This window comes from Lontra canadensis, unplaced genomic scaffold (assembly GCF_010015895.1).
Source record: "Lontra canadensis isolate GAN:19392208 unplaced genomic scaffold, GSC_riverotter_1.0 scaffold94, whole genome shotgun sequence".
NCBI classification, from domain to species: Eukaryota; Metazoa; Chordata; class Mammalia; order Carnivora; family Mustelidae; genus Lontra; species Lontra canadensis.
The window spans coordinates 7,307,608-7,334,879 of NW_022631088.1; the positions used below are offsets into that span (position 1 = coordinate 7,307,608).

The 27,272-nt window shown below is 61.3% G+C and overlaps 1 protein-coding gene across 2 annotated transcripts in view; it reads left to right on the forward strand.

Moving 5' to 3' along the window:
* Nucleotides 1-26,120, forward strand: part of RASGRF1 (Ras protein specific guanine nucleotide releasing factor 1) — an 89,477-nt gene extending 63,357 nt beyond the window's left edge. For both annotated transcript variants that reach the window (XM_032836866.1, XM_032836867.1), the window contains 13 exons: nucleotides 720-1,093; nucleotides 2,152-2,277; nucleotides 3,520-3,690; nucleotides 3,931-4,037; nucleotides 4,447-4,559; nucleotides 5,950-6,010; nucleotides 8,966-9,069; nucleotides 10,721-10,805; nucleotides 13,745-13,942; nucleotides 17,544-17,623; nucleotides 22,363-22,480; nucleotides 22,774-22,842; nucleotides 25,126-26,120. In XM_032836866.1, coding sequence (XP_032692757.1) covers nucleotides 720-1,093; nucleotides 2,152-2,277; nucleotides 3,520-3,690; nucleotides 3,931-4,037; nucleotides 4,447-4,559; nucleotides 5,950-6,010; nucleotides 8,966-9,069; nucleotides 10,721-10,805; nucleotides 13,745-13,942; nucleotides 17,544-17,623; nucleotides 22,363-22,480; nucleotides 22,774-22,842; nucleotides 25,126-25,218 — 1,699 coding nt within the window. In that variant the 3' untranslated portion in view covers nucleotides 25,219-26,120. The remainder of the gene's footprint in view (nucleotides 1-719; nucleotides 1,094-2,151; nucleotides 2,278-3,519; nucleotides 3,691-3,930; nucleotides 4,038-4,446; nucleotides 4,560-5,949; nucleotides 6,011-8,965; nucleotides 9,070-10,720; nucleotides 10,806-13,744; nucleotides 13,943-17,543; nucleotides 17,624-22,362; nucleotides 22,481-22,773; nucleotides 22,843-25,125) is intronic.
* Nucleotides 26,121-27,272: the final 1,152 nt, after the last annotated feature.

Sequence of the window (27,272 nt, forward strand, 5' to 3'; positions counted from 1 at the left end):
CCCATGCCCCTCAAATGCACCTGCTCAGAGGACCGGCCCAGCTGCCAGGGTCCCAGGAGCGTCACTTAAACTGGCTTCCCTTTTTGGGGCATCGAGCCAAAGGACAGAACCAGCCAGCATGGGAAAGAGAAGGCTTTCCCTTGCAACAAGTAGCAAAAACACCAGGGACGTTTCCCAGAGCTGTGTCCCCCCAGAAACAATCTTGGGGAGTCTTAGGTTAAGGGCACTCGCATGTAGAGAGAGGGGCTTGTGCAATCCAGAATTCAGCACGAATTGGACAAAGCCGTCCTGAGCGGGCAGAGCACAGGTCCCAGCTGAGCAAGGTCGCGAGGCTGACGGGCCGGCCTCTGTTGCCCGCGCCCCCATTGATCCGGGGTGTGGGTGCTCAGCGGGGTTCACTCAGGAACCTGTCGGGTCTGTCTGCACTTCTGAACGGGCGTTGGCGTATTGCCCCTGACATAACGAGGCTGTCCCACCTGGGAGTGCCTGTCTGTCGGCACCTTCGGTTCCCTCGAGATCCCTCCGCCCTCGGGTCTGTCCTGCAATTTCAGCATCTCCACGGCGGCTCTGCAAGGACGCGCTCAGGCGAGCGGTGCTGGGTGGGTGCAGACCCCGACGTGGCCGGGGCCCCTGTGTCCTGGAGACAGGGGGACCCCAGGCCTGAGAAGGCCAGCAGACCCACGCTGACCCTTGGTCGCCGTCCCCCGTCCGCCCCACAGGTCATTGGAGCTCCTGTTCGCCAGTGGCCAGAGCAACAAGCTGCTATATGGCGACCCCCCCAAGTCCCCGCGCGCCACGCGCAAGTTCTCGTCGCCACCGCCCCTGTCCATCACCAAGACGTCGTCGCCGAGCCGCCGGCGGAAGCTGTCCCTGAACATCCCCATCATCACGGGCGGCAAGGCCCTGGACCTGGCCGCCCTCAGCTGCAGCTCCAATGGCTACACCAGCCTGTACTCGGCCGTGTCACCCTTCAGCAAGGCCACGCTGGACACCAGCAAGCTCTACGTGTCCAGCGGCCTTGCCAACAAGATCCCGGACGAGGGCGACACGGCCGCTGAGAAGGCGGAAGAGCCCGGAGCTCTCAGCAAGCAGAGTGAGTGGACGCCGGGCGAGCCGCCCCCAGCCCCCGCACCCCCTCGCCCCGCCCCCTCGGTCCAGCCCCGCCCCTCGGCCCCGCCCCGCTCCCTCGGCCCCGCCCCCTCGGCCCCGCCCCTGCAAAGTGATCTCACAAGGGGCCCCTCATCCAGTGATGGAGGAGCCCCTGAACCCGACTGACTGTGCACAGATCATGTGCGTGCGCTGCGTGCAGACACTCGTTTGTAAGGAGAAGACCTGCCTGGGTCTCCACACGGTCGTGGGTAATTTCACTCACTTTCCAGCTGGGGAAGCTGAGGACCAGATAGGTTAAGAGTCTTTGACCAAGATCTCGCTTTTAACACAATTCGTCACTTTCCTCCAAAGCGCGTAAACCACAAGTGTGCTAAGCTTGGGGAGACTGTTAAGTTGTTGCCGAAACCAGAACACTTGTGACCGGGAGTGCGGGCGCAGAGCAGGACTCCCTGGTCCGCGGGGCCGATGGTCACCCTGAGACGCTTCACGCCCGCACACGCACGCACACGTGCACATACGGACACGAGCACACACGTGCACACGTGCTCATGCAGACGCGCGCTCACAGACGCACGCCCTGAGCAGACACGCACACACTCGTGCACACGTGCGCACACAGGGGCACACGCGGGCACACGCGGGCACACCGACACACACATGCACACACGTGGGGGCGCAGGGCACAGCCCCTTGCCGCTCAGAGTGTGGTCTGTGACCGGCCTCGTGGGCTTCCCCTGGGGGCGTGTTAGCGCTGTGCAGCTCCTCCAGACCCCCCAGTCGGCACTCGCATCCGAACGAGTCCTGAGTCCCCATCGGAGCCCATGAGAGGCCGACCAGCCCGGGGAGAAAAGTGAGGTCTTGGAGACTCCCCACCCCCGCGGGCGCAGGAGGGGCCCCACAGCCCCCACGGCCCCAGAGCCGTCCCGCCTCCGCTGGCGGGCAGGTCCCAAACCCGCTCCATTCCGCTTCCGCCCGTTAGAGGCCTGGACTTCCGGACGAGGGACGGCTGCCCACACGTGACATCATTCCTTCTCTCTCCAGCCTCGGAAGTCTCGGTGAGGGAAGAGTCTGACAACGACCAAAACCAGAGTGACGATGGGGACACCGAGGCGTCACCGACCAAATCGCCCACGACGCCAAAGTCGGTCAAAAGCAAAAGTTCCTCAGGTACAGCTCAGCCCCGAGACGTTACAGACAGATCCCGGGAGGACGCGGGGGCCCTGGCCGGGGGAGGGGGCGGTCTCGCTAGTGCAGGTGAGGGACGAGGGACCCTGTGTGCAGGACCACTGCCGAGCGTCACAGCCCACGGGGCGACGGCGGGGTTCGGGCCACTCCGCCCAGCACGGTCACCCAGACTCCAGACGAGACGGTGCGGCCGACACCGGAGGGGCCAGCGGGGTGGGTGGGCTCGTCCACGGGGTTCAGGGGCCAGGTGGTCCCGGTTACCGACCGAGGTCCCCACGCGAGCCCTTGCTCCCCTCACATCCCAGGACGGCCCCTCCCGCCCCGGCCCACGGACCCCCTGCCATCCAGGCCGCCCAGGGAGACCCCATAGGTCCACGGCCACCCGGCCCTGGGCCCACGGCCATGGCTTCTCAGGCTGACCACACTGCAAACATCAGAACTGAGTCTGGAGTGTTTGAAGGAAGCCGCTCGCTTCCTGCAGCATGAATACCACAAGCTCGTCCTGACTGTGTCTGGCTGTCCAGAGACCCGAAGAGGACGGGACGGGTTTCCAGAGTCAGGGGCTGTGGCTGCTACCGCTAACACTACGTGTTATTTGGCCCGGGCGTTTCACGGTGTGAGGCCGTGGACTTGCGGCCACGTCCTCTCCTCTAACGGGACACCCACTGCTCAGAGTGGATGTTACTGTCCCTACTGCGCAGAGACGAGGGACTCAGGGTAACTAACACATGCGAGGCCACGCAGCGAGCCAGGCCTCGCTTCGCCCCATTGTGCCCGTGAGCCCATCCCCCACCCATCACGCCATCGTGCCTGTGAGCCCGTCAGCCGCTGGACAGGTTACGTGTTCATCCCTAATAGCCCGAGAGCGTAAGCAAGCTCGTGATGCTGCCCCCAAGCAGCGCAGGCCGGCCGGGCCCCAGGGGGTAAAGCAGAGCCGTGGACAGGGCGCGAGCTGGGGGCTTCCAGAGACCGGCGCGGCTCCACGGAGAAGGCAGAGGGAGGCAGGGCCTTTCCCTACCCCAAGACCGCCCTGAGGAATGGCCCCCCAAGGGGGATCGCTTGCCCCCCGGGGGACGTGAGCAGGGGAGTGGCCCCCCACCTCCACCTGCTAAACCCCAGGGCCCGTGAGGACAGGCTGGTTGTCCTGGGGCTGCTCCAGTGTGGGGACCCCCGGTTCTCTGGCAGCCGAGGGAAGGCTGAGGGTCAGTTCCGTCCCCTCCACAGAGTTCCCCCTCTTCTCCTACAACAACGGGGTCGTCGTGACCTCGTGTCGGGAACTGGACAGCACGCGCAGCGCCCTGTCAGCGGCTTCTGCCTTTGCCATCGCCACGGCGGGAGCCAACGAGGGTGCCCCGAACAAGGAGAAGTACCGCAGGATGTCCCTGGCCAGCGCAGGTACGCGGGAGGGGTCTGCTCCCTCTGCGGGCACAGCCCGGCCACAGCCCCAGACACCGGCCCCCTCCCCGGGTGCTCAGGGCTTGCTGCCCCTGGGCCTGGCCAGCACTGATCCCCAACCCGAAGGCCCCACCCGCCGGCACAGCAGCGGCCCGGCTGACCCAGGCCCAGGGCTTGGATCCAGACGAGCGCCGAGCCCCATTTCTTGTTCTCCTGTACCCTGTGTCCCCTGTGCCACAGGGTTTCCCCCTGACCAGAGGAACGGGGACAAGGAGTTCGTGATCCGGCGAGCGGCCACCAACCGCGTCCTGAACGTGCTCCGCCACTGGGTCTCCAAACACTCTCAGGTGGGTGGGCGCCCCCCATGCTGGCCCCCGGGAGCCGCTGCCAGGACCGTGAGCAGGATGGCCTCGGGGCAACGGGAGGGGCCTAGGGGCCGCTCCGGTGCCTCCCCTGGGAGGGCACCAAGGACATTCCAGGGCCCTGGGGCCCGTGTCAGTCCACCTCTCTGCAGAGGGAACCAAATATGTCTGCACCCCCAGGGTCCTGGCCTTGGGGCACAGCCAGCCAGGAGCTGACCCCTGGTCTTGCCCAGAGTTTTACACCTAAGGGTCTCTAGGCTCCCCTGGTGCCTGCCCACGCAGCCAGGGCAAAGGAAGACATGGCAGGTGGCCCCCTGTGTGTGGCGGGACCGGGGGGCCAGCTCCGGGCATCCTGAGCAATGGCCAGAGCCGCCGCCACGTCTCCCCCCCACAGGACTTCGAGACCAACGACGAGCTCAGATGCAAGGTGGTCAGCTTCCTGGAGGAGGTCATGCACGACCCCGAGCTGCTCACCCAGGAGAGGAAGGCCGCAGCCAACATCATCAGGTCTGGGCAGCCCCGGCCCCCTGGGCATGGCTGCTGCGTGGGGGCTCAGCCCTGTCCCCACATGGCTGGCCAGAGGCAGGGAGCCAGGGAGGGCTTCCCTCCAGGTGGGCTGGCCTCAAGCAGGTGTGTGGGTGTCGGGGGTGCCTGAGCCATCGGAGGGCCGTGTGCCCCGTTTCTGCGGACGGGCCCCCAGGCAGGCACCTGTATGTCTTCCTCCGCTCGGACCTTGACCTCCCTGAGGCAGGAGCCGCGCCTGCCCCCCCCGCACAGCCCCCAGCTCCTGTCTGGTCCCGGCACCCTTGGTGGCAGCCTCCAGCCACCCAGGGCTGTTAAGTCTTAATGGATTGAAAGTCCAGCTCCTCAGTCACAGAGGCCACGTGGCACCCATTCTGCATGTGACGCCCAGATAAGGAGCGTGGGCGCCCCTGCCCAGAGCCGAGTGGCCGGTATTGGCTGGCTCCTGTCTGCGGGCATCGGGGGCGAGTGCAGGACTTAAACAGCTACACCATCCACTTTGCCTTCCCGGGGCCAAGTGTCTCTCCCTCAGGAGGGCGCAGAGCCCCTGAGCCCACGGACGGAGCCCCGTCAGCTCGGGAGCTTGTCCAGGACGCTGCCTCCACTGCCACCAAGAGAGCAGGCTGGTGTCGGGTGGCCCTGCATGGAGTGGGGCCTCGCCACGGCCGGCACTGACACCCCGGGCCAGACGCTCTGTACACTGTCACCTGGCTGTCAGGTTCTCTGATAATGCCTTCTGCGGGGTGGACAGCCTGTTTATCCAAGCGCCCACGGCCGCCTCATCCCCCAGAGGTCACCATGCTGTCACAGTGTGGGCCACGCACTGTGGTCTGACTCGGGGTCCATCCTCACACCCCACCACGGCCCGCTGCCCACTCTGCACTCACCCGCCACCTCCTGCCCCTACACACAGGCCACCTTTGGGCCTCCCACTGGCTCTGTTCCTCTCTCTGGAAGGCTCTCCTGTCCACACTGCCCCCAGGCCTGGTGCTGCTTCTCCTTGTTCCTCCTGTCGTGCCACGGGCACTGGCCACAGGCCCAAGCCACGGGGACTGACAGATCAGACATCAGCCCACTCTCGGGCTCCTGGCCCTGGGGTGGCAGGGGCCAAGCGTGCACACAGCCTTCCTGACACCAGGACACTGGGGCTGAGGGAGCCCGAGGAGAGGCCTCACCCAGGCTGGAGGGGCAGGAAGCTGAATCCTGAAGGTCAGGCCATCAGGGAGACATCCGTGACCAACGGGCAGTGGGCTCCAACTCGGGAAAGTGCAGAGCAGAGCCGGGCAGCCCTCAGGCACCTGCGTGGGGAGAGGGGACACCGAGGGGAGGCAAGGGAACCTGCTCACGGGGCTCACCGTGCTGTCTCGTGCCCTAGGACTCTGACCCAGGAGGACCCGGGTGACAACCAGATCACGCTAGAGGAGATCACGCAGCTGGTGAGCCGGGCCCCACGCACCTTGCAGCCCCCTCCAGCACAGGTCCCCCAGCGTGCGGCCAGAAGACAGTGCCGCTGACGCAGAGCAGCAGGAACCTGTCCTCTGCGGGTTCTGCAGGCCGGGGGTTGAAGTCAGGTGTCGGCAGAAGACGCTCCTGGTTGGGGGAGGGGGCTTCCTGCCTCTTCCAGCTTCCTGGAGCCCTGGGTGGCCCTCGGCGTGTGCCCCTGAACCTCTGCTCTCCGCATCCTCATTCCGGGCTATCCTCGCCCCTGCCTCACCCTCCCCAAGCATGTCTCTCCCTGCGTCCAAGCTCCCCCATCCTGTGGAGACACCAGTCCTGTTGGACTGGGACCCACCCCAATGACCTCCTCTTAACCAGGGCACACGTGCAAAGACCCTATTTCCAAATCATGTGACGTTCCCAGACACCAGGGAGCAGGACTTAAGCACCACTTTTTGGAGGGAGGGAATTCCACCTGTCACACCTCCGCCCCTCCCTCCCTCATCCTCTGCTCACCGCCCCCCTCCCCGGCCCTGGCCCCGCCTCCACCAGGTGTTCTCTGCTCCACGGTCCCTGGAGGAGGCTTGGGGGTTCCAGCTTGGGGGCGCTGCTCCTGAGCGCTCACCCCCGGCCAGGCTCTCTTCAACGGCAGCCCGTCTACACCTCCAGCCCCGTGCTCAGGATGAAGCAGCAGCGTCAGGGGTGGTGACGGGCCCCACCCAGGGCCGCAGGGTCCAAGATGGGGTCCTCACCTGGCTCGGTTCCAACTCGAGAGCAAGAGCTCGTCTAGCACTCATGGTGCCTCATCCCCAGGAGTCGTAGCCGCCGTCCACCTACGCGGGCGCCCCCGGGGAGCGCTGTGCTTGCCGCAAGCCATATGAGCTCATGGCGGCGGGGCGCGCAGTGGGGAGGGCAGCGATGTGCTCCCGGGGCCCGGCGGGCCCGCGTCCTCCTCCAGGTCAGCAAAGTGGCCCCGGCATGCCACCACAAGCCACCCCAGAGTTCGGGGCCCCTGCCACCGTGGTGGCAAGGAAGCTGGAGGCCGACGGGCTCTGCCCCCCCACGCAGCCCCATGCTGGCTCACTTCCCGCACTGGCGGCCCGAGCTCTGGACGCTGCCGTACCCAGGGTGAGGACAGAGGACTCCAGGTTCTGGGTCCACCGCTTCCCTCCCCTCTCCTCCCAGGTCTCCAGGGCCTGGGCCCCCATGGGGAGCACCTGGGGCAGCTCCGGCCTGCAGCGGGCCCACACCCTGCTCCCCCCAAGCACTGAGGCTGGGCCCCCGGGCAGGAAAGGTGTTCGTGCAAAGACGCCACAGGGACCCTTGGGGCGGGACGTTGGCTGAGCCCTGGGAGTCCGGGCTCCTTCCCTGAGCGGTTCCTGGCAGGGACCAACCACAGTGCTGAGCCCTCGAGAGCACGAGAGCCCCTTGTTTCTGGGCAAACATCCTGAGGCTCTTGCAGAACAAAGCACCGCTGAGCGGAGCCGCCCTCTGGCCCGGACTTGTTCCCTGAGCCCCGAGAGCGCGTGGGGCACATCCTGTGTGCACAGGCCCCAGCGGCCTCGCCAGAGAGCCTGAGGGCTGCTCAGGGGGACACTCAGACGGGCCCCAAGGCAGGCGGGCAAGCTGTGCTTCCGGCCATTCCTCCGGGGTCACCTTGTCTCCCAAGTGACCCAGAGGGAGCAGGGCGAGCTCCTTGCCTCCCCTGCCTTAGCCTTCTTGTAGCTCACCCCCACGGGCCTCTCCCCAGCCCAGGCCACCCACGGGCCCTCAGGCCTGGCAGCTGTCCTGGGCCCCCAGGAGAGACCGTAACACAGGTGTCCTGGTGGTACCTGCTGTTCTTGTCCCCAGTCACCACGTGTCACTCCCTGATGGCATCGTGCCCCCTGCTGTCGCATCCAGACCTGGTCTGGGGTCACTACGCCCAGGACTGCATGTAAACTCTTCCTCTGCTTCCCTGCGTGCTGTCCCTGCCCCGTCGTGTGGCTGGAGCTCTCTGATGGCGAGGACTGTTTTCTGGTCCTTCTGTTTCCAGTGTCTAGCAGAGACCCTCAGTGGCTGTTTGCTGAGGGAGCGGGGGAGGGAGGGAGGGAGGCAGACAGTCTAGGAGAGGGCTTGCCCCCCGTGATAGGAGGTGGACCCTGTTCCCTTGTGAGCAGTGCAGGCTTGGGGGGGTCAGCCCAGCCCCTGAGGCCTCTGGGCAGGGTAGCTTGCCCTCTGTCCCGTGTGGCCTAGCTGGAGGTCGGGGTGATTCGTGTTCCTGACCCTCGCTCCTGGACACAGCCCCCACCCAGGGCCAGCCCTGAGGCTCCTTCCGCTCTCTCCTCCAGCCCCGTCTCTCCCCTCCCAGACACTACAGGGGGCCTCTGTGGCAAGGACACCGGCATTTCCACGTCCACCTTTGGTCAAATCCCTGCCACCGGGACCTTAGTCCCCTGGCAAGTGTTTCCCAAGGCTTCCCCCTGGCTGAGGATGCCAGGCGGTGGACAGCCATAAAGGCTGTGCCCACGGTGGTCCTGGGGGCCAGAAACGGGAACCCCACGACGAGGGCCAGCCAGCCACCTTCTGGGTGCCCCGGGAGGTCATCACCCTTGTAAGCCCACGCTGCTAATGGGGCTCCAAATGAGACATTCTGGAGCCAGCTATGGGTCCAGACAGAACCTGAGGGGAGGGACAGGTCATGGGGAGCCCGAACTCACAGCTGGGCTCCAGGCCCAGGCGGCCCGTGTCCTGCCGACTGACGTGGGCCAGTCACAGTCCTCCCGACACCTCTGTGGTCTCGGTCACGACCAGGACAAGGTAGCCTCCTTGCGGCGGGAGTGCTGACTCACGGAGCACGGGCCCGCACACGCTCCCGCCGTGCCCTTCCCGCCCCCACCCAGGACAAGGCCAACATTGCACCAGAGACAAAGCGGGAAAGCAGGAGGGCCTGACTCAGGACTTGTTCCCCTCAGGCGGAAGGCGTCAAGGCAGAGCCCTTTGAAAACCACTCGGCCCTGGAGATCGCCGAGCAGCTCACCCTGCTGGACCACCTCGTCTTCAAGAAGATCCCCTATGAGTGAGTGGGTGTGGGTGCGGGCCCCCCACCTCCCAGCAGCTGGCTGCGCAGCCTCCCTGGGACCCACGCCGGGACGTCCAGAGCCACATGCACCCACCGCGGGGATCAGAAGCGTGTGTGTCCACAGGGATGTGGGACAGGAATGTGCTCCCTTCCCTGGCCCCAAGTTCTGCACACACGTGCACATGCACACTCACGCTTTTCCAGAAGCATCTTCCACTCAGCTCTCCTATACCAGAGCTCTAAAAGAGGAGTATGTGCACATGAGTGTTAGTGCGCACACGCACGCATGAGTGTGTGGGTGTGCGTGAACATATAAGTGCGTGCACGCATGCTTGTGATTGCACACGTGTGTGGGTGTGTGCATGTGTGTGACTGCATGGGTGTGCACAGGCACGAATGTGGTTGTGCACTGTGTACGTGTGTGTGCGTGTGCACATGTGCATGGGTGAGTGTGTGAATTGTGCACACGTGTGTATGGGTGTGCACATGTGTGCGTGACTCCGTGGGTGTGTGAGCGCAAACACATGAGTGGTTGTGTGCTGTGTACATGTGCGGGCATGCAAGGGTACACACGTGTGCGTTGGTGTGTGAGTGTGCATACATGAGCGTGCACACCTGTGCTTGGTTGCGTGTGAGTGTGCCCACAGACATGCCCCTGGAGCAGGGGGCGGGGCCAGCTCTGGATGTCATAGGAGCCCAGAGGCCTGGTGTCCCTGCCGGGACTATAGCCAGTCGCCCCAAGTGCCACTGGTAATCGCACCACTTAGTGAACTCACGCCAGCCTCCCTCCACGCACAGTGTGCCCGCGGCGTGCGTTAACAGCGCCTTCGGCAAGTGCACGGAATTCCCTCGCAAGGCGTGAAGCCACGGGGTGGTTTGCAGTTTCCACGTTTCCATCTAAAGCTGACATAAACCGCCTTGTAAGGAAGTATTTCTCGGAGTTTCTGACAAGTGTCCGGGAATAGTCTACCCAAACTGGAACCTCGGGATCTGAGGCTCTGACGCACTCTAGGGTGTTTGGTCTCTGCTTCCGGAAACTTCCGCCAGTCAGCGGGGAGAGGGTGGCTGCATCTCAGGCACCAGAGGTGTCCGCCGGTGAAGCCCGGTGGTTCTGCTGGGCTCCTCTGGGAGCAGAAGCAGAGAATTGCTCCCGTCCTGTCCACAGCATGCACTGGGGCCCCTCACCGTCCCTGCCAAATGCAGAGCTTCCCCAGGAGGCCCGGACTGTCTGTGGCCTTCCCACAGGGTCCTCCTCACCAGGACTCACACTGGCCTGCAGGCTCCCCGCCCCTCCACCCCTAGGCTGCAGACCGGCCTCTCTGCGCAGTGAGTCTGGGGCGGGAGTGCTCCCCACTGGGCCCGAGCTCCCAGACAGGGCCCCCTGGACTCTACCTCCACGGTAGATGCTGAGCCTTCCCACACAGGGGCTCTGGCCTCAGCCTGCCAGCAGCCCCGGGGGGAAAGCGGCCACGTTCCCATTTCACAGATGAGGCCACTGAGGCCTTGAGCAGGGCCAAACCCAGCTAGACGCCAGCGTAGCGTCCTTGTCTGGGGCTCTGCGGGAGGTTCCTCCCGGAGGGGCAGAGCCCTCACAGCAAAGGGCTAAGTGGGACAGAGCTCATGGCGCGGGTGTCCTCGCTTCCCACAGGGAATTCTTCGGACAGGGCTGGATGAAACTGGAGAAGAACGAAAGGACCCCCTACATCATGAAGACCACCAAACATTTCAATGACGTGAGTACAAGGGCCGGGGGCAGTGCCTGTCTCTCCAGGGTTCTTCTTCGCCAGGACCCTTGGGGAGCTGGGTGCACAGCGGGCTCCCCACGAGGCATGGGACACCCAGGGTTTGTAGGCGTCATAACCTCACACCAACCCTTAGCCCGCGTGGTGGACACAAGCAGACCTAGGCTCTGAGGACGGACGCCTGCGGTCTCCTGCCGAGCGTCAGGCTGGAGGCAGACGTGTCCCAGCAGCTCCTCCACGGCTGCCCCGGCTCCAGCCCCCGCCCACACAGGGCCCCGTCTGTGCCTGTCCCGTACCAGCCCCAAGGGCACTCTGAGCAGTGTCCTGGCACAAGTGAAGGCCCCTGCTGGCTGGACGCAGGAGCGTGTGACTCTGCTTGTCCTGACCGCCTGGCCGGGGCTCCCTGGCCAATGCCCCGCACTGGGGAGGCTCCTTGGCCCCAGGAGGAAAGGTGGGAGACCCTCCACAGTGCAGCTCGGGAGGGGAGCCCTGTAGGGAACCCAGCAGCAGAGCAGGGGGCCCGTGTCCAAGTGGAGAGAGTAAGTGGAGCAGGTGGGCTGGTCCCGGAAGCTGCTTCCCTCGCCCTCCCCGCCGCAGCTGTGCCCGGGACAGGGGAGCCGAGGGCCGGGACACGACATCAGCGCCGGCTGCCTGTCTGGCTCACGCCGGCCACGGTGCCGCCACCCCATCATCACCGGCTTGTTTAATCCTGTCGCACTCACTTTATGATGGGGTGAACCGAGGCCTGGGGGGTTAAGTTCCATTCCCGACATTACACAACGGGACAGCCTGCTCTGAACCCACGCGGTCCACCTCTGAGGGCTGCCTGCGTCGCCACCTGGCATCTGGCCATGTCTCTTAAAACCCGTCATTTCTGCAGACATTGACCTTGTGCCTCCCCGAGAAGACCGTCACCACCTGCCACTGTTTCTAGACCTTTCTCTGACCTTTGGCCTGTAATCTCTTTGCCTGGTTGAGGTACTGACTGGGCTCTCCAGCATCAGGGCTAGAATGAGGGCGAGGGACGGAGGTGCCCGGGTGTACCCGCCCCCGTGCTGGCGTCACCCCTGCAGCCCGCGTGCACCCCCGCGGGCCCTTAGGACGGGCTGGGGTGCAGATGTTGTACTGATTTGGGTGGCGTTTCCAGATCGCTTCTCCTGTTGCCCCGTTTGGGGTGATGGTGGTTTGTCGGCTGAAAGAAATGCTTTTCCTGGTTTGCTGATGGTGTTTACCGCAGATAAACGAATTTTATCAACAATTCTTTCTGCATCTATTGAGTTGGGCAAACGGACTACGCCCTTCAGCCTGCGGAGGTAGGAAGGCAGGTTTCTCTCTGGCAGTCACTAATAGTCGACCACCCCTGCCCTCCAGGGACAAAGTAACATGGCCATGGTGTGTTAAACGAACGGTGTGTGATTCTCCTTCTCATGTTGTGCATCTCTGGTTTTGGTGTCGAGACTATACTGGGCTCGTGGCATAAGTTAGAAGATCTTCTTTTTTCTCTATGTTCTGGAAGATTTCACTGAGCTACTCCTTCAAAAAAAAATTGTATAACGTATACGTAAAAGTGGTTTTGGGTTTAGTGTCTGTGATTGGAGGAAAAAAAACCTTTATCACTTCAACATACTTAAGAGTTATAATATACAGGGGCGCCTGGGTGGCTCAGTCATTAAGCCTCTGCCTTCAGCTCAGGTCATGATCCGGGGTCCTGGGATCGAGCCCTGCATCAGGCCTCCCTGCTCAGCAGGAAGCCTGCTTCCCCCTCTCCCACTCCCCCTGCTTGTGTTCCCTTTCTCTTTCTGTCTCTCTCTGTCAAATAAACAAAATCTTTTAAAAAGAAGAAGAAGCAGCAGCGTTCTAACATATATACTATTTTGCGTTATCATTCCTTCCTGATTCTCTTCAGTGGTTTCTGTTCTTAAATAGTTTTACAATCCATCCTTCTGATGTACATCCTTCAGAAGTCACTTTTCTTGAGATTTTATGTATTTATTTGAGAGAGGGAAAGAGAGAGAGAGCATGAGATGGAGAAGCTCAGAGGGAGAAGCAGGCTCCCCGCTGAGCAGAGAGCCCGATGCAGGACTCGATCCCAGGACCCTGGGATCACGACCTGAGCTGAAGGCAGGTACTTCACCAACGGAGCCACCCAGGTGCCCAGAAATTATTTTTGAGAAGAGTTCTTGGCAGTAAGGCCCTACAGTTTTTATTCATTTGTAAACGTCCTTTTATATTACCTTAATTTTTTTAATAAATAGTAGTCTTTTTCTTACCTTTTTTAAATAATTAGAGATTCATAGGAAATTGCAAAGAATGCTTCAGTGCCACGTCCCGGCTCCCTGACCACCCCCAGCCCCACCCGCATTGGATTTGTGCCCATGTGCTGGGGAATTTATATGTGAGACCAGGATGCCACAGAGTGCGGGTCCTCGCCCAGCCCCAGTTGTATAGTGGAGACTCTCGCAGAGCTGGGCTCTCCTGTCTTCTTCCAGGGGAACCGTGGGCTTGCTTTGTCGGGTTCTCAGGAAACTCCTGTTGCTCGTTTACTGGAGTGCATTAAAGTCACGTGTTAGTATTGAAAATGGCATATTTATATTCCCATTTGGGAATTTGATCTTTTTCTTCATAATTCAAACCTTTAAAACCTTCGATAGTTTTTTCGTGTAGGATCTTCCAAGGTTCGCATCGGTTTAGGTTCCGAGGTAATTCACACCTTCCCATTGGGATTGTGAAGGTCTTTGTCATGGTGTTTTCTAGTTGGCACGGCCAATACATAGGAAAACTTCCCATTTTGGTGTGTTGAGTCTTTAAGCAGCCGCCCTAGTGAGTCCCTGTTAGTTGTTCTGGTAACGTTTCAGTGCGCTGTCCGGATTTGTCAGCCTTGCGATACTTATGCCTCTTATTTTTTCTTGTCTTATTGCATGGGCTTAAAGATCAGTAACTTGATTGCTTCAGAAATCATCCGCAATGAGGACATCAACGCAAGAGTGAGCGCCATCGAGAAGTGGGTGGCCGTGGCCGACATCTGTCGCTGCTTGCACAACTACAATGCCGTGCTGGAGATCACCTCGTCCATGAACCGCAGCGCGATATTCCGGCTGAAAAAGACGTGGCTCAAAGTCTCCAAGCAGGTGCGGGCGGGAGGCGGGCACCGTGGCCAGCCTGGGGCTGGGCTGGGCTGGGGCACTGGACTGCTGGCCTCTGGACATCCATAGGTGGGCAAAGGACAGGGTGAGGGCCAACACTCCCAGCAGAACCTCTTCTCCTGTATCACCGGGACCAGGTATCCGGCCCACAAATGTGGCCCTGGGACCCACGGGACTTTAGTGTCACTTAAACAATTAACACTGCAAAGCGGGACATGTAAGACAGTGACAACTGGTCCCCATGCCCTTCTCCTTGAGCTGGGACAAGAGTGGTGGCTTCATGTGGATGCCAGTCCGGATCTTCAGGGCTGCCAAGACGGTGGCCAGATGGTCCTGTAGGTTCCTTCCTGGGACTCGAGACTCACCAGCCCTTCTGGCCACCAGGGAATCGGTGATCTTAAATGTGGGCTTGATCTTGATCTGTTCAGAGCGCAATTCTGAAATGTGGTTTCTTCCTCGGGAATAAAGTTCCCTACACTGAGGTATGGAGGGGGCAGCTCTCCTAAGAGGATCACACGGAGGCCACCTCTTTGGTGCACATGGTGGGCTCCGGGGCCCAGCCCACACCTGTGCAGGAGGCGGACAGGTTCTGCCGACGTGCGAATCAAGCCTCTTCAGGCACCCATACCTTGGAAGCGGCGTCTGTGGTCCTGCTGCTTGGTGGGCTCCGGGGGGCACGGGGTCTCCAAGGGGCCTGTCTCATCTGGACCGCTCTAGATTTGCACACCGAGTGCCCCTCTTGTTCTCTTTATTACCTTTATTACCCGTCCCCCCCCCATCCTCATGGCAGGGCACCATCCTGTGCCCCCAGGCAGCCATCAGGTCCCTCCGTTCCTCCTTATCTAAGCAGCCCAACCCGCAAGCCTGGGGCTCTTGTCTCCCCAAACACAGACACGCCAGGGCCAGGACAAGAACAGGGGCTCCTGGAGAGCAGAGGCTGGAGCTTGGGAGCTCAGGCGTGTAGGCCCATCTGGCCGTGCGTGGCCACGTGGTGCTGTGACCTCCTGTAGCAGGGGACCAAGCAGGCTGCTGTCGGACCCTGGAGTCATCCAAGCTGGCTTGGCCTGTCAGGGCTCAGGCAGGGCTGTCGGTGGAGTCGGATGGCCCAGTCTGGCTCTGTGGCTCTCTTCTCCTGCCCTCAGACCAGCCCCGCTTTCCCTCCACACTGGGGGCTCCGAGCCTCTCTTGGCCTCGTTTTCCAGCATCACCCTTGGTCTGGAGTTGGGAGGGAACCACTTTGACCGTCCCAGAGCTTTCTGTTCTCTTAGGGGAGTGCAAATGGAGGGCAGTTAGAGGTCCTGCATTCTTGGATGCCATTCAGGACCTGGGTCCGAACATCACAGGCGCGTCGGAAAGCGCGTGCAGGCCTGCACCCTCTGTGGCCAGCAGGCCCTGCTGGTTTCTCCCAGCCCTTCTGCGGGGCCCCGTGCATCTACACGGCACCTGGCCAGCCCCAGCCAGAGACGGTCGCTGTCCCTCTGCCGGTGTCCCCTGGATGCTTGAGACCAGAAGGGCCTGAAACGCAGGCCCAGCAGCAGGCTTCCGTCGTCGGCTTGAAGGTGCTGGCCCAAAGCCAGACAGCATTCCACCCAAGCCCAGGCCAGCCCGTGCCAGAGCCAAGCAGCCAGGCTAAGGTGGGGACCTCTGGCTCGGTTCACCATCTTCTCGCATGCTCCACCCCACCCTCAGGAAGCCCCCCACGTGCAGTTGAGCATCGGATCTGTGTGTCCCCTCCGGAGGATGGCCACACTCTCGCAGGGACGGACGTCTGTTTGGCCCACGATAGATACCTTGGCCTCCTTGGGAGGGAGCAGCCGTGGCCCTCCGGAAGCGTTCTGCTGGTGGACAGGAAGGGATGATTTTCAGGGGCACCGTGATCATCTTTGTCCTCAACACCACGTCCAAGGCAGGCCCCTCGCTTGGCCTCTGGCTTTAGTGACCTACTCCAGGCGCCCTCCTTTCTGCTCGCGGGCAGAGATGCCCCAGATCCCGGGGCCCCGTGTCCCCTTGAGCTCCTGGCCCTGCCAGGAGGTGCTGGAGCTGCTTCAAGTCAGAAATCATTCTTTTAAGCAGTGGCTGGGGAAATGCAGGGTCTCAGGCTGCAAAATCCTTCCTGGACAGAGCAATGCCCCAGAAGAACACGGATGTAGAAGGAATCAAAGTGCCCATCTCAGAGCCACAGATTGGCCCCAAGTATATACCCCAAACCCCCAGAATACCCTCCCTGGGTTCTCACGACCACTGGCGGGGGATCCTTCCCCTGGAGCTCCATGGCCCCCAGGGCCTCCTGACCTCGATTCTGTGGGGCCCACAGTCCCAGGATATCTGACTGTTGTTGCCCTTAGGGAATACCCGGGCCTCCCCTCCCGTTCTCCAGATGTGAACGTGGACACCCAGCACTCTGCGGGTTCTGTCTGGCCCGTGGGCTCACTGAGGGGGTCACAGCGCCCAGCCAGCCCCCCGTCCAGGACTCTCAGCCCCACATCAGGTCCTTCCTCCAGAGGCGAGTGGGGCAGCAGAAAATTCTGGAAAAGGGCAGGGAGGACACTGAGAGGCTGGAATGGAGGTGGCCTGGGCGTCTGAGCTCCAGGACAGATAGGTGAGGGCAGCCATCCCGGGAGAAAATGGAACCCTGTGCCCTTGACTGCATGTGTCACTTTCACCAGATCCAGAACACATTTCTGCTTTGAGCGGGTTTGGTGCAAACCGGTGATTGACGCTTCCCGTCAGTCCGCGAGCAGCCTGAACGGGGTGCCCTGCCCACTGCGCCTCTAGGGGAGCACATCTGGGTCTCTTCGCCCATCAGAAGGAACATGCTGTCGTTTTCTGTGGGCAGATTGCTCAGAAAATTCTGGCCCAAAGCTTATGGGCGCGGCCAGTGTGCCCTCGGCCACGGTCTGGACTGGGGGGACGGGAGCTGGAAAGAGGGCTCACTAGTCCACTGCCTGCCGTGTAAATGAGGGAGCTGGAGGCCACCAAGGCACGGGCTCCCCAGCCCCGCAGGGAAGGGAGCGCCAAGCCAGACCCAGGCTGGACACGCTTCAACCAATGCCAGTGTCCAGCTTGACGAGCAGCGGACAGGACCCTCGGCCAGCAGAGGGGAAGGGGGTCTTCCCCTGGAAGTCCTGTTTTTCTAGCGGATCTGCCCATCTGCCATTGTCTTTCTCAATTCTTACACTGGCGTGTGGTCCTGAGAGCTACAGGTGAAGGGGAACCCCTCGGCCACACCCCTGGGCTTCCGTGCACGAGAGAGGCTGTGCTCTGGAGGGGGGCTCCTTGCAGTGGCCACGTCCCACCCCCACCCCCCAGGCTCAGGGTGCCCAGGGTTCCCGGGTCCCCCACACCCCACTTCTGTGTTTCTGAAGGGTGTGTGGACGCTGACGGATGCGTAGGACGCGGGTCTGTGTCTGAGTCTTCAGGAGGTGGGGGTGAGCTTCCAGACTCCAGGGGTCCCTGGAAATGCCCCGTCCCATGATGGGCAGAATGGCTGGGGTCCTGGAGCCCCGAGGGCAGCCCGTGGAGCGTGGGCCGGCGCGTGGGCCTCGGGGCATGTCGTGTGTTAGTAAATGCTTCTAATTCTTTCTAGACGAAAGCTCTGATTGATAAGCTCCAAAAGCTTGTGTCATCAGAGGGCAGATTTAAGAATCTGAGAGAAGCTCTGAAAAAGTAAGTGTGTGTCGTTTTGTCGCCATTACCGTCTAAATCGCAGAACCGCATGGCAGACACATTCACAGGCCACAGCGGCTGGAGCAGATCTGTCTGTCCGTCCGTCTACCCACAAGACCCCTAGGCAGCCCAGACTGCCAGGGTGGGTCAGCTCTGCCCTCCGTAGTCTGCCGGAGAAATCCCAGAGTCCTGGTTGCATTTCCCGGGAGAGAGAGAGAGGAGGGGGCCCTGGAAGGGGGCTGCTGTCCCCAGGAGCCACCAGCCGTGACCCCAGACACCTCCAGGCCAACACGCCCCCTGGCCCCGCCGTTCAGTATTTCTGACATCAGGATGTGCCCTGAAGTCAGTGTGTTTGTTTCGTGGGATTGTGCCTCCTTTTTTTTACTGAGAATTAGTCCTCAAAACCAGAGTGCATTGTACAAAAAACGGCACCTTGGAATCAAAGAAGGGCCATTTTCCCAACACCTGCTGCTCACTGTGGGCAGAGCTCCCTCAGCCGCCTACCATTTACAGGGCCTCCCCGCCTCGGCCCTTAGACAGGATTGTCCTGCGTCGATGGCTGTCTCGTGCCCGCAGGGTGTCAGCCGCAGCCCCGGCCTCCGTCCACGAGATGCCAGGGCCCCTCCCCATGTTCTGACCCCCAGAACTCCCGCGCTCATTGCCACTGTCCCTGTGGGGCGGTACCACCCCCCGGAGATCACCGCGGCACGGGGAGTCTCCTGTCCTGCTCCTCCGGATGCAGACATGGAGGCCCTGGGGCCATGGCACAGAGTGGCCTGCGAGGCCTGCACTCCGTGGTTTGCCCATGGCCGCTTCCAGGCAAACTCTCCCAGCACAGGAGAGCCCCAGCCCCTGGTGCCCACTTGGCCACGCACTCCCGTGAGACAGGCTTACAGTCACCCCCATAGCTGTGCGCTTTGGGCCACCGGGCTGGCCTCACCCCTTCTTCCCTGAACACCGTGGAGAGACCCCAGGCCACCCCTAGGGTCCTGGCTGCTTACAGAGCCCACGAGCGCTGTCTTGCAGTCATGCCAGATCGCATGGTCACTGCCCCCCAGGCTGGGGACGGAGCAAACCCTCCTCCCCGGCAGGCCCGCACACCAAGCTGCCAGCCCCACCACCCTCCCCACCGGCCCCCACGGCTTCTGGCCTGCCCTTCACCAGCTCCGTGTGCCGTTGCTGTACTCACCTCCATGTCCTCATTCAGATGTCCCACCCACATCTATGCCGTCTCTCTGGTGCCCCCGGGCTGTGCTTGTGGGGGTCGCCCCACTGTGCATTCCCTAGCCTGTCTGCCCGCCCAGGGAACCCCTCCATCCACCTCCCTCCCATGGCTTCCTCGTCCGTCCACCACCTCTGTGCCTCCACGGCTCCTGTCCTGTCTCAGTGACCCTGTGCTGTCTTCCCTCCTCCCCATGGGCCTGTGTCAGTGCCTGGCCCAGGTGCTTCTGCTCCCACCACGCGGGGCAGCGGGGACATGGGGTCTCCAGGCATCCTGGGGACTGACACCTTCGTGCAAACCAGGTTCTTGTTTCATGGATGCGGGGGCCAAACACTGCAAGGGAAAGAGGTTGGGGAGACCCGGGGCAGGGGTGCCCTGCATCCCTTCTCTGGAGGCGCTGTGGTTTCCCCATACAGCTGTGCCATGTGAAACCCTGGGGTCCATCTCACCCAGGCAGCGGGCAGTGGCAGCACGAGGAGCCGTGCAGAGCCTTACCGAGTCGGTCCCAGCCCGCAGCACTATTTAACGAATGGCCTTATTACCTGTACCAGCGAAGGCTTCATCCCTGCATCCAACACCTCTTCGCCTCCCCCACCTTTTCAAATCCCTCCGGGCCCACCTGCAGCACTTGCCAGGGGCACCTGTCAGTCCTCTGCCCAGACACCCTGAGCACAGCCACAGAATCCCTGTTCATTCCCCAAACCCACACCCTAGCAGGCCCCATGAGGCTGTCCCCTCCTGCCAGCCTGCCAGCCCTCAGAGCCTCCCCCAGCTCCAGGCCGCAGCGTTTGGCTGAAATCTAAATTTGTCAGGAAAACTTTGTCCCCAGCCCTTTTGGGGGTCACTTCTGGTTGGCCCAGTCTTAACCCAGCCCACATTTGCCTTTCCGCACGTCGGCTATAATTTGAACAGGCAGCCCTCTGTTAGAGGAACCGGGGCCGGGCTTCCCCTGCGGGCGGCTGCCCGTGCGTGAAGGACGGGAAGAGCCATGGGGGCACCAGGCGGCTAACTGGCCCAGCCCCTCCCCAGACCCCCTTCATGGGGGTGGAAATCCATCTGTCCGTGGACCTATGCGGCATCCAAGTGCTCCAACATGCCAAATACCTCTTCCCACTTTGATTTTCTGCCCGTGACCACCCAGCAAACCCTGGTCTCCTGCTAATGAGATGACAGAGCAGTTTACGTCCAGGTGGCAAAAAACAGGATTGGACTCTGAGCTCCACCCCCACTCCTGCCCCATGGCAGTATTTTCCCCCAAATCTGAGTACCTAATTCACTTGATCTGCATGCCAGAGGCTTGGACCCTGGCCCCGGGGGCTCGGGACCACACAGCCCAGCCCGAATGGCCCTCACACCCTCCCTGGGGAGGAGAGGAGATCCTCAGCTGGAGGCAGTAGAGCGTGTGGGAGAGTGGCCCACCCCCCTGCCGGGGCAGGGCAGAGGAGGGAGAAGGGACAGGTGACCCATGGGTGGCAAGCCCACCGGGCAGCCACATCTGACCTTCAGTTGCTGGTACCCTGTGGTCAGAGGAACCCCTGATATTTTCCACTGGTCTGAGGCCTCCAGAAACACTGTGGCCACTTGACTCCCCTCCCTACCCCCAACTCAGACAAGAGGTGCTTCCCGGCCTCGGGTTACTGAGTTCCCGGGTCAAGTGTGGACCCAGCAGGGCGAGCTGGGAAGCCCCATCAGAGACTGCAGCCCACGAGCTGCCAGCCCCTGCCGGCCCCAGATTTCCTTCTCTATCTTTGAACTCTGTCCCCGTCCACCCCCGAGCCTGGGCCTCAGGCTCACAGCGTGACAGGTGGGGTATGGAAAGTCGGGCCTCCAACAGTCCCAAACTGTGTGTCCGACGGGACCCAGAGATGCCTGCCAGTGACCTGCTCAGGTCTGACTTTTTCTTTTTTTTTTAATCGCAACCCACGGTAAAAACATACATACATATATGTTTAGAAATGCGTATGCACATAACAGGAACAAAACTTCACAAAACAACGTATACTTTTGGTCCAGGCAATGAACTCAAATGTCTTTTTATTCTACTTCTGATTTTTTTTTCATTTAAAAAATCTGATCAACACTTGCTAAATTATTTTCAATGCCCAAGAAAGAGTCAAGACCTACAGCTCAAAAACCAATTGTCCCATGCCCGCTCTCCACATCTCCAAGGGCACGCCTCCCACCCGCGCGCCAGCTGCCCCCACATTCACTGAGCGGGTTTCCCTCTAAGTAACTCCATTTTCCCCAAAATAAATGTGAATAAGAAGGAAAGCGATAGCAGGGCAGTAAATGGAAAATCACCCTACTAGCCGTGATGCAAAGTTATCGCCAGAAATAAATACAATGTTGCTGAGCTCTGGCGGGATTGTGGTGTTTGCCCACACTCACCCTGAGACCTGCTGCTACTTGTTTAAAAAAGAAAGAAGTGGGGGAGGAAATGGACCATGTCCGAAAGCGTACTACTCCAGATGAAAATCGGGTGTTTCTAACCGCAGGAATTAATGTGATTTGATAGTGTCCAGGCATCTCCTAAACTCAACTTCTGAGTTCCTAAAACTGCTTTCCCTACCTGCTCCACGGTGTGAGGGGAGCCCCGGGACCCAGAGACCCGGCCGGCTGGGCTTCCACAACCAGCAGGCTCAGGGGAGGCTGGGTTTCTGTTCTTGCCCCCCCACCCACCGTTCTCCCTGCCACCCCTGGTTCCAGAGGAACTAGAGCGACAGGTGTCACGTGGCCTCGAGGAGACCAAGGTCAGAGGGTCTAGGGAGGGGGTCAGTTGTCCCTGCAGGTACGTGCAGAGCGCCCCCGGCATCTGTGTGCTGAGCTGAGAGGCGCCGCGGGACACAGTGAGGGTCCCCTGAGGGCATTCCCTGGGGCTCTGCTAGAAGGTGGGGGCCCCAGGACCCACCCCAAAATCAGCCCCTTTCCCAGCCCCACCTGGGGGCACCACCATAGGGCTGCACCCAAAGCCACAGATCAGAGTGGTGTGGTCCATCGCCCAAAAGTGTCCCCCCGAAATCACCTGTCATGGACACTGTTCCCCAATCCCCTGCCCAGAAGCCACTTGCAAGAGGGAGACCTCAGAGGACCAGGGTTTCTTGCTCGGGTGCCCCAGGGCGGGCAGGACATCCTGTGGAGGCCGAGAAGTCTCAAGGAGCAGAGGAAGCTGGGGGCTGGGTCCATGGCTGGCGGAAAGGGGTGACGGCTGCAGGGCCCTTGGGGAGGTGACCCCAGAGCAGGATTGGTTGGAGAGTTTCATTGGACAGACGGGCAGGGGGCTCTTCCAGGACAAGGCAGAGACGTAGGGGAGGCTGTTCTGGCTCAGGGAGGGAGGGGGCCATTGGAGGAGAGGCTCCAGGCCCTGCTAGGACCATATCACCCATCACCCCAGAGGACTGAGCCTCGCAGCCAGCTGACCCTATAGGCCTGAGAGTTCCTAGGATTCTTGGTGAAGAGAAAGCACTTTGCCTCGTGTTTCTAAATGGGAAACTTCTGTTTAATGCCATTCGCTTCGAAGTTGTGACCCTCCCTGTGTCCCTTACCTGGGGATGTACCTCACCGACCTGGCCTTCATCGAAGAGGGGACGCCCAATTACACGGAGGATGGCCTGGTCAACTTCTCCAAGATGAGAATGGTGAGTTTCCTGGGGCAGTCTAGGGGCCTCCGAGCCCAGACCCAAGTCCCGGACCACTGAGGCCGACAGGCCGAGGGGTAAGTGCCCATGGGGTACATCCCACAAGCCAGAGGAGCGGCCCGAGGCTCAGGGGGGTCAGCGACCCAGTACGGTCACCCTGCAGGGGAAGGGCAGAGCTGGGTCTAGAACCGTGGCTGTTGGTGCCCCTTCTGTGCTGCGAAGTGGAGGGGCTTGGCGGGGCGGGGGGCACAGAGACAGCAAACTGTCTTCTTCAACTGCCCTCCTTCCCACAGATATCTCATATTATCAGAGAGATTCGCCAGTTCCAACAAACCGCGTATAAAATCGAGCACCAGGTGAAGGTAAGCGCCCCGCCGGGCCCTTCGGCGCTCACTCAGGGGCTCCGTCTGGACCACCCTCCTTCCTCCCTTGTTGCTATCAGGCTCCCCTGGGCTTCACGCTGCAGGTGCAGCTCCGGGCTGATTTCGGCCTCCCCACCCCGTCGATGATCCCATCCAACCCCCACCCCCACCCCGCAGGCAAGGGAGGTGGCATTTACAACATCTTTGTGGAAAGGAATACGTCCCCTAGTTACGCAGCTCATAGTTGGGAAGGACAGGCATTGAAAAGTCCCCCACGGGGCAGTGGGATCCCCATCTCTGGGCAAAAGTGAGCAGAGCCAAGCTTTTTCCCTGTGATGTCACAGCCTAGCATATGCTCCGAGTCCTCCCTTCCGTCCTCGACAGCGCGTCTCTGCGAGCGTTTGTCTGATAGCGGTAGAGAGACCTGTCTACACAGCTCTCCGCCGTGGCGGGCACGTAGGTCGGTCCCGCCTTGGCCGGAACCGCCAGGCTGGGAGGGAGCACACGCAGGTCCTGGCAGGACGGTGCTGCCCCTGCGGGCGAGACTGGCTCCAGGGGGCGGGGAGGACCTGCCGTGGGTGGCTGCAGCAGGCGGCCCTGACCCACGTGAGCCCAGGCTCCTGGAAGGATCCGGAACCTGGTCCTAAGGACCGTGGGAAGCCAGGAAACGAGCTTACGGAACTAGTCGAATTTGCACGTTGGTCTCACTGCGCTCACGTTGCTGAACCGCATGCCCCATTTTACAGATAAAGTCACTGAGACCTGCAGACCCAGACTGACCCCCGCGTACCCCAGAAAGTCAAGCCGCACTTCCCTTTGCGGCAGACTTGCCCTCTGAGAATCTGTTTATGAGAGAAGTCAGTGGGGTTACTGATGGGTCCCCTTTCCCCTGGGTCTGTGCCCATTCTGTCATTGCACACGTATGTCTTGAACACGTGCCGTGTGCCAGGCTCTGGAAAGGGCATGGGGCTCCTTCTCTTGAAACTCCATCTCTAGCCCCGATGTGCAGCACACGGACATGTCACCACCTAACAGGCTCCTGTCCCTGATCACTTCACGGGGGTGCTGTTTGCCGCCCGTCCCCCTCCCCGATGCAGAGCTGTGCAGGGAGCTCAACCTTGAGCATGCTCATGATGGAGAGGGCTAGCTGATCCGCGTGTGGGTGCCCAGAGGGCTGGAGGGTCCAGATTTCTGTAGGTTTATCCAGAAAGGGGTGTTCGCGAGAGGCTGGTGTGGGCCGACCCAGACTGTGATATCTGGAGTCCACTTCCAGAGATGCCGGCGAGAGCCGTGAGTCACAGTCGTCACTGTATCTGTGACTAGGGGCCCGTGTCAGCCGCTCCCGTCCCCACAGCTGCACGGGGTCCAGGAGCCAAGCTATTCGCGGCGGAGACCAGATTTCACTCAAGCAGTCACCCAGAGATTCCCAAACACGGTGTAAGACATGTGATGGGGTCCTCCTTCCGCCCGGGGTTTCTGAGCAAAAACAAGAAACCTTTGGTTCCAAATGGCTGACAGAGGAACGAGCCTAGGAAAGATGCTTGGTGAAACTGGGGCTGCCCCGGGTAGGTCTGGGCTCTGGTCCCTCAGGCAGCTCTGACTGTAGGAGCCCAGCCGCTCACGTGGGGAGGGAGGAGGGAAGAACGAGCCCAGCCAGGCGTGGGGCCTCCGATTGTGCACAAGGAGGCTTTGTCTCAGAGGGGGCCGCGCGAGGCCAGACAGGGAGGCCCGGCCCTCACACAGCACGTTTCCACTTTCCTCTCTTGGGGTGAACGCGGCTTGGTGCTTTGTCAACCTAGTGTTCAGACCTGTCTTTGCAACATTGAACCCCCAGACACCCACTATTAGATTCTACACTTGACATGGCCAATTTTTTTTTCCAAAATTGGGGCGCCGAAAACCGTGGCACCTGGGTGGCTCCGTTGGTAAAGCGTCTGCCTCAGCTCAGGTCATGATCCCAGGGTCCTGGGTTCAAGCCCCGCATCGGGCTCCCCACTTTGCACGGAGTCTGCTTCTCCCTCTCCCTCCCCCTGTTCATGCTTTCCTCTCTCAAATAAATAAATGAAATCTTAAAAAAAAATTAAAAAGCCCCAAGTGTTCCGCCAGAGCAACGGCAGTCAAGGGTCATGCTGACCGCTGTGACTTAGCATTATCGTCAGGACACTGTCAGACCACACCACCGAGACACCGGTGTAAGGCCCGAGAGCCGGCCGGCCGCCTCCTGGAGGGCCTGCTTCCCGGGGTCCTGCGGCCGCTTCTCCTTCCGTGCCCTCCTCCCTGCAGGTGACCCAGTACCTGCTAGACCGGTCCTTCGTGATGGACGAGGACAGCCTGTACGAGTCATCCCTGCGCATGGAGCCGAAGCTGCCCACCTGAGGCCACGGCCGCGCCACGGACACGCGCGCAGGCCACGGCCGCGCCACGGACACGCGCTGTGTGCCGCTGTACATAGTCGCCTGGTTCCTGGACTTTTCTCTTTAGTATGTGCTTCTCCAAGAACACCAGTCCGTTCTCGTTCTTAGATTCCCGTAGACCGGAATAGGCGTCTCGGCTCCGTGTCCGACGTCGGCGCTCCCCGCGTCCCGCAGCGCCTGGCTCCTTCCGGCGACGGCGTCCGAGTCTTCCCGGCCCCTCGGTCTCTCGGAAGGGGGCACAGACCCGTGCGGACGCGAGCCTGGGCACCATCCTGCTTCCGGCCCGCCCGGGCCGCTGCGTCCCCTGCCCCCCGCCCCGGGCGTCCTCCCAGCATGTTTCATGTCATTGTTCTAACTGGGGGGGTGGGGGGAGGCGGGAGGGGACCGCACCCTGAAGTCCAGTCATTCACAGATCTTCCTGCTGACGGTGATGCCAATTTCCAAAGCAGCTTTTTCAGCCAAAATCCCAGGGGTCCGAGCTCCCCTGTCTCCCAGTCACCCGGACGGAGGGGCGTCCTCGGCACCGAGAACCACGCCCTGCGACACCAGCGCCGCCACCTCGTGCCGGCACCGCGCGCTCCTCGCTCTAGGACTCTCAGCAGGTAGCATGAGTAGCCGTCTCCGTGAACCCGGCCGAGGCCACGACACGTCCCCGGGGACACGGAGTCACCACACAAGGTCGCGCCCGCCTGCGCAGACCGCGGCCCAGGCTCCGCGGCAAGTCGGGGACACAGAACACGTCACTCCTCCTCTCTTAGCTGCCTAACGGTCTCTACAAGCTTACGTTGAGATGCCCTGAGTCCGTCTGCTTTGTGAAACTCATACACCGTAGAGCTAGGGGGCCAGTAACCGAGTGTTCTCCTCGCACCCACCGTGGTCCTGAGCGCCCTCCCGCAGGAGCGCGGTGCCGTCGTGCTCACTCTGTCAACGCCGCCGCCGACCTTCTGCACGGCGCTGTGGAGAGAACGCGGGCTCACCCAAGCGGCAGGCGGGCTCACGACGACAGACAGTTTTGCTGTAAGCAATACCTAGTGGTGTGAGAATTCTATTTCAAGTCCTACAATATTTCAACTTACGGCTTGTTTGGAAAAAAAAATATTTCCATTTTTGTAAAAATACATGTTTCCTGATTACCTCTTGCTAATAAATCTCTTCTATCTCAGGGTGAACGCGTGCTTTCATGCGTTTCATTCGTTCACTCACGGGGCATCTGAGGAGCCCCTGCTCCTTACCAGACCCCTGGTGGGGGCCGGAGATCCGGAGGGACAAGGACACGGACCCTGCCCTTGGGGACTTGCAGTCTGATGAGGGACACCGTTTCGGGGATCTGCTGCCCCTGGGACAAATCACCCCAACGCGTGAACGGCTTGGGACAGTTTCTGTGAGGTTTCCGAGTCCTAGGGGTTGAGAACGGGGCTCTCCTGAGGTCACGGCCACAGAAGCTTGGGTTACCTGAAGGCTCGACTGGGCGGGGCGTCCAGGAGTTGACGTTGGCTGGGGCTGAGCTGGGGCTGTCCGCCCAGCACCCTCACCCAGCCTGTCCCTGAGGCTTGGGCTCCCTGGGGCGGTCACTGGGTCCCAAGAGCCACCTTCCAAGAGACTCGGGCAAAAGCCGCAAGGCTGCTTACAAGCTGCCCTCAGACTTCCCACGACATCCCAGGGACCCGGCTGGGTCACGGAGAAGGGGACCGAGCTCTCCTCCTAACGGAAGAGGAACAAAGGGTTGGCAGCATCTTTCGGTCCGTGGAGACAGACCACTTCAGCATCTGTCAGATGGGGCCGGGAGGGCCTTGGGGACCCCGAGGAGGAGAGGGCACGTGGTGGGGGGTTGGAGAAAGCCACACAGGGTTACGAGGAGGTGGGATAGGTGGGGGTGACTTGCCAGTCAGGGCTGGTGGGAGGGTGCCCCAGGCCAAGACCAGCAAAAGCGCAGAAGCATGAGAGAGTGTGCTTGCTCCCGAATGGCAAGCGTGAGCCTGCAACACAGGGGTGGAGGTGAGATGGGGACATCAGGCC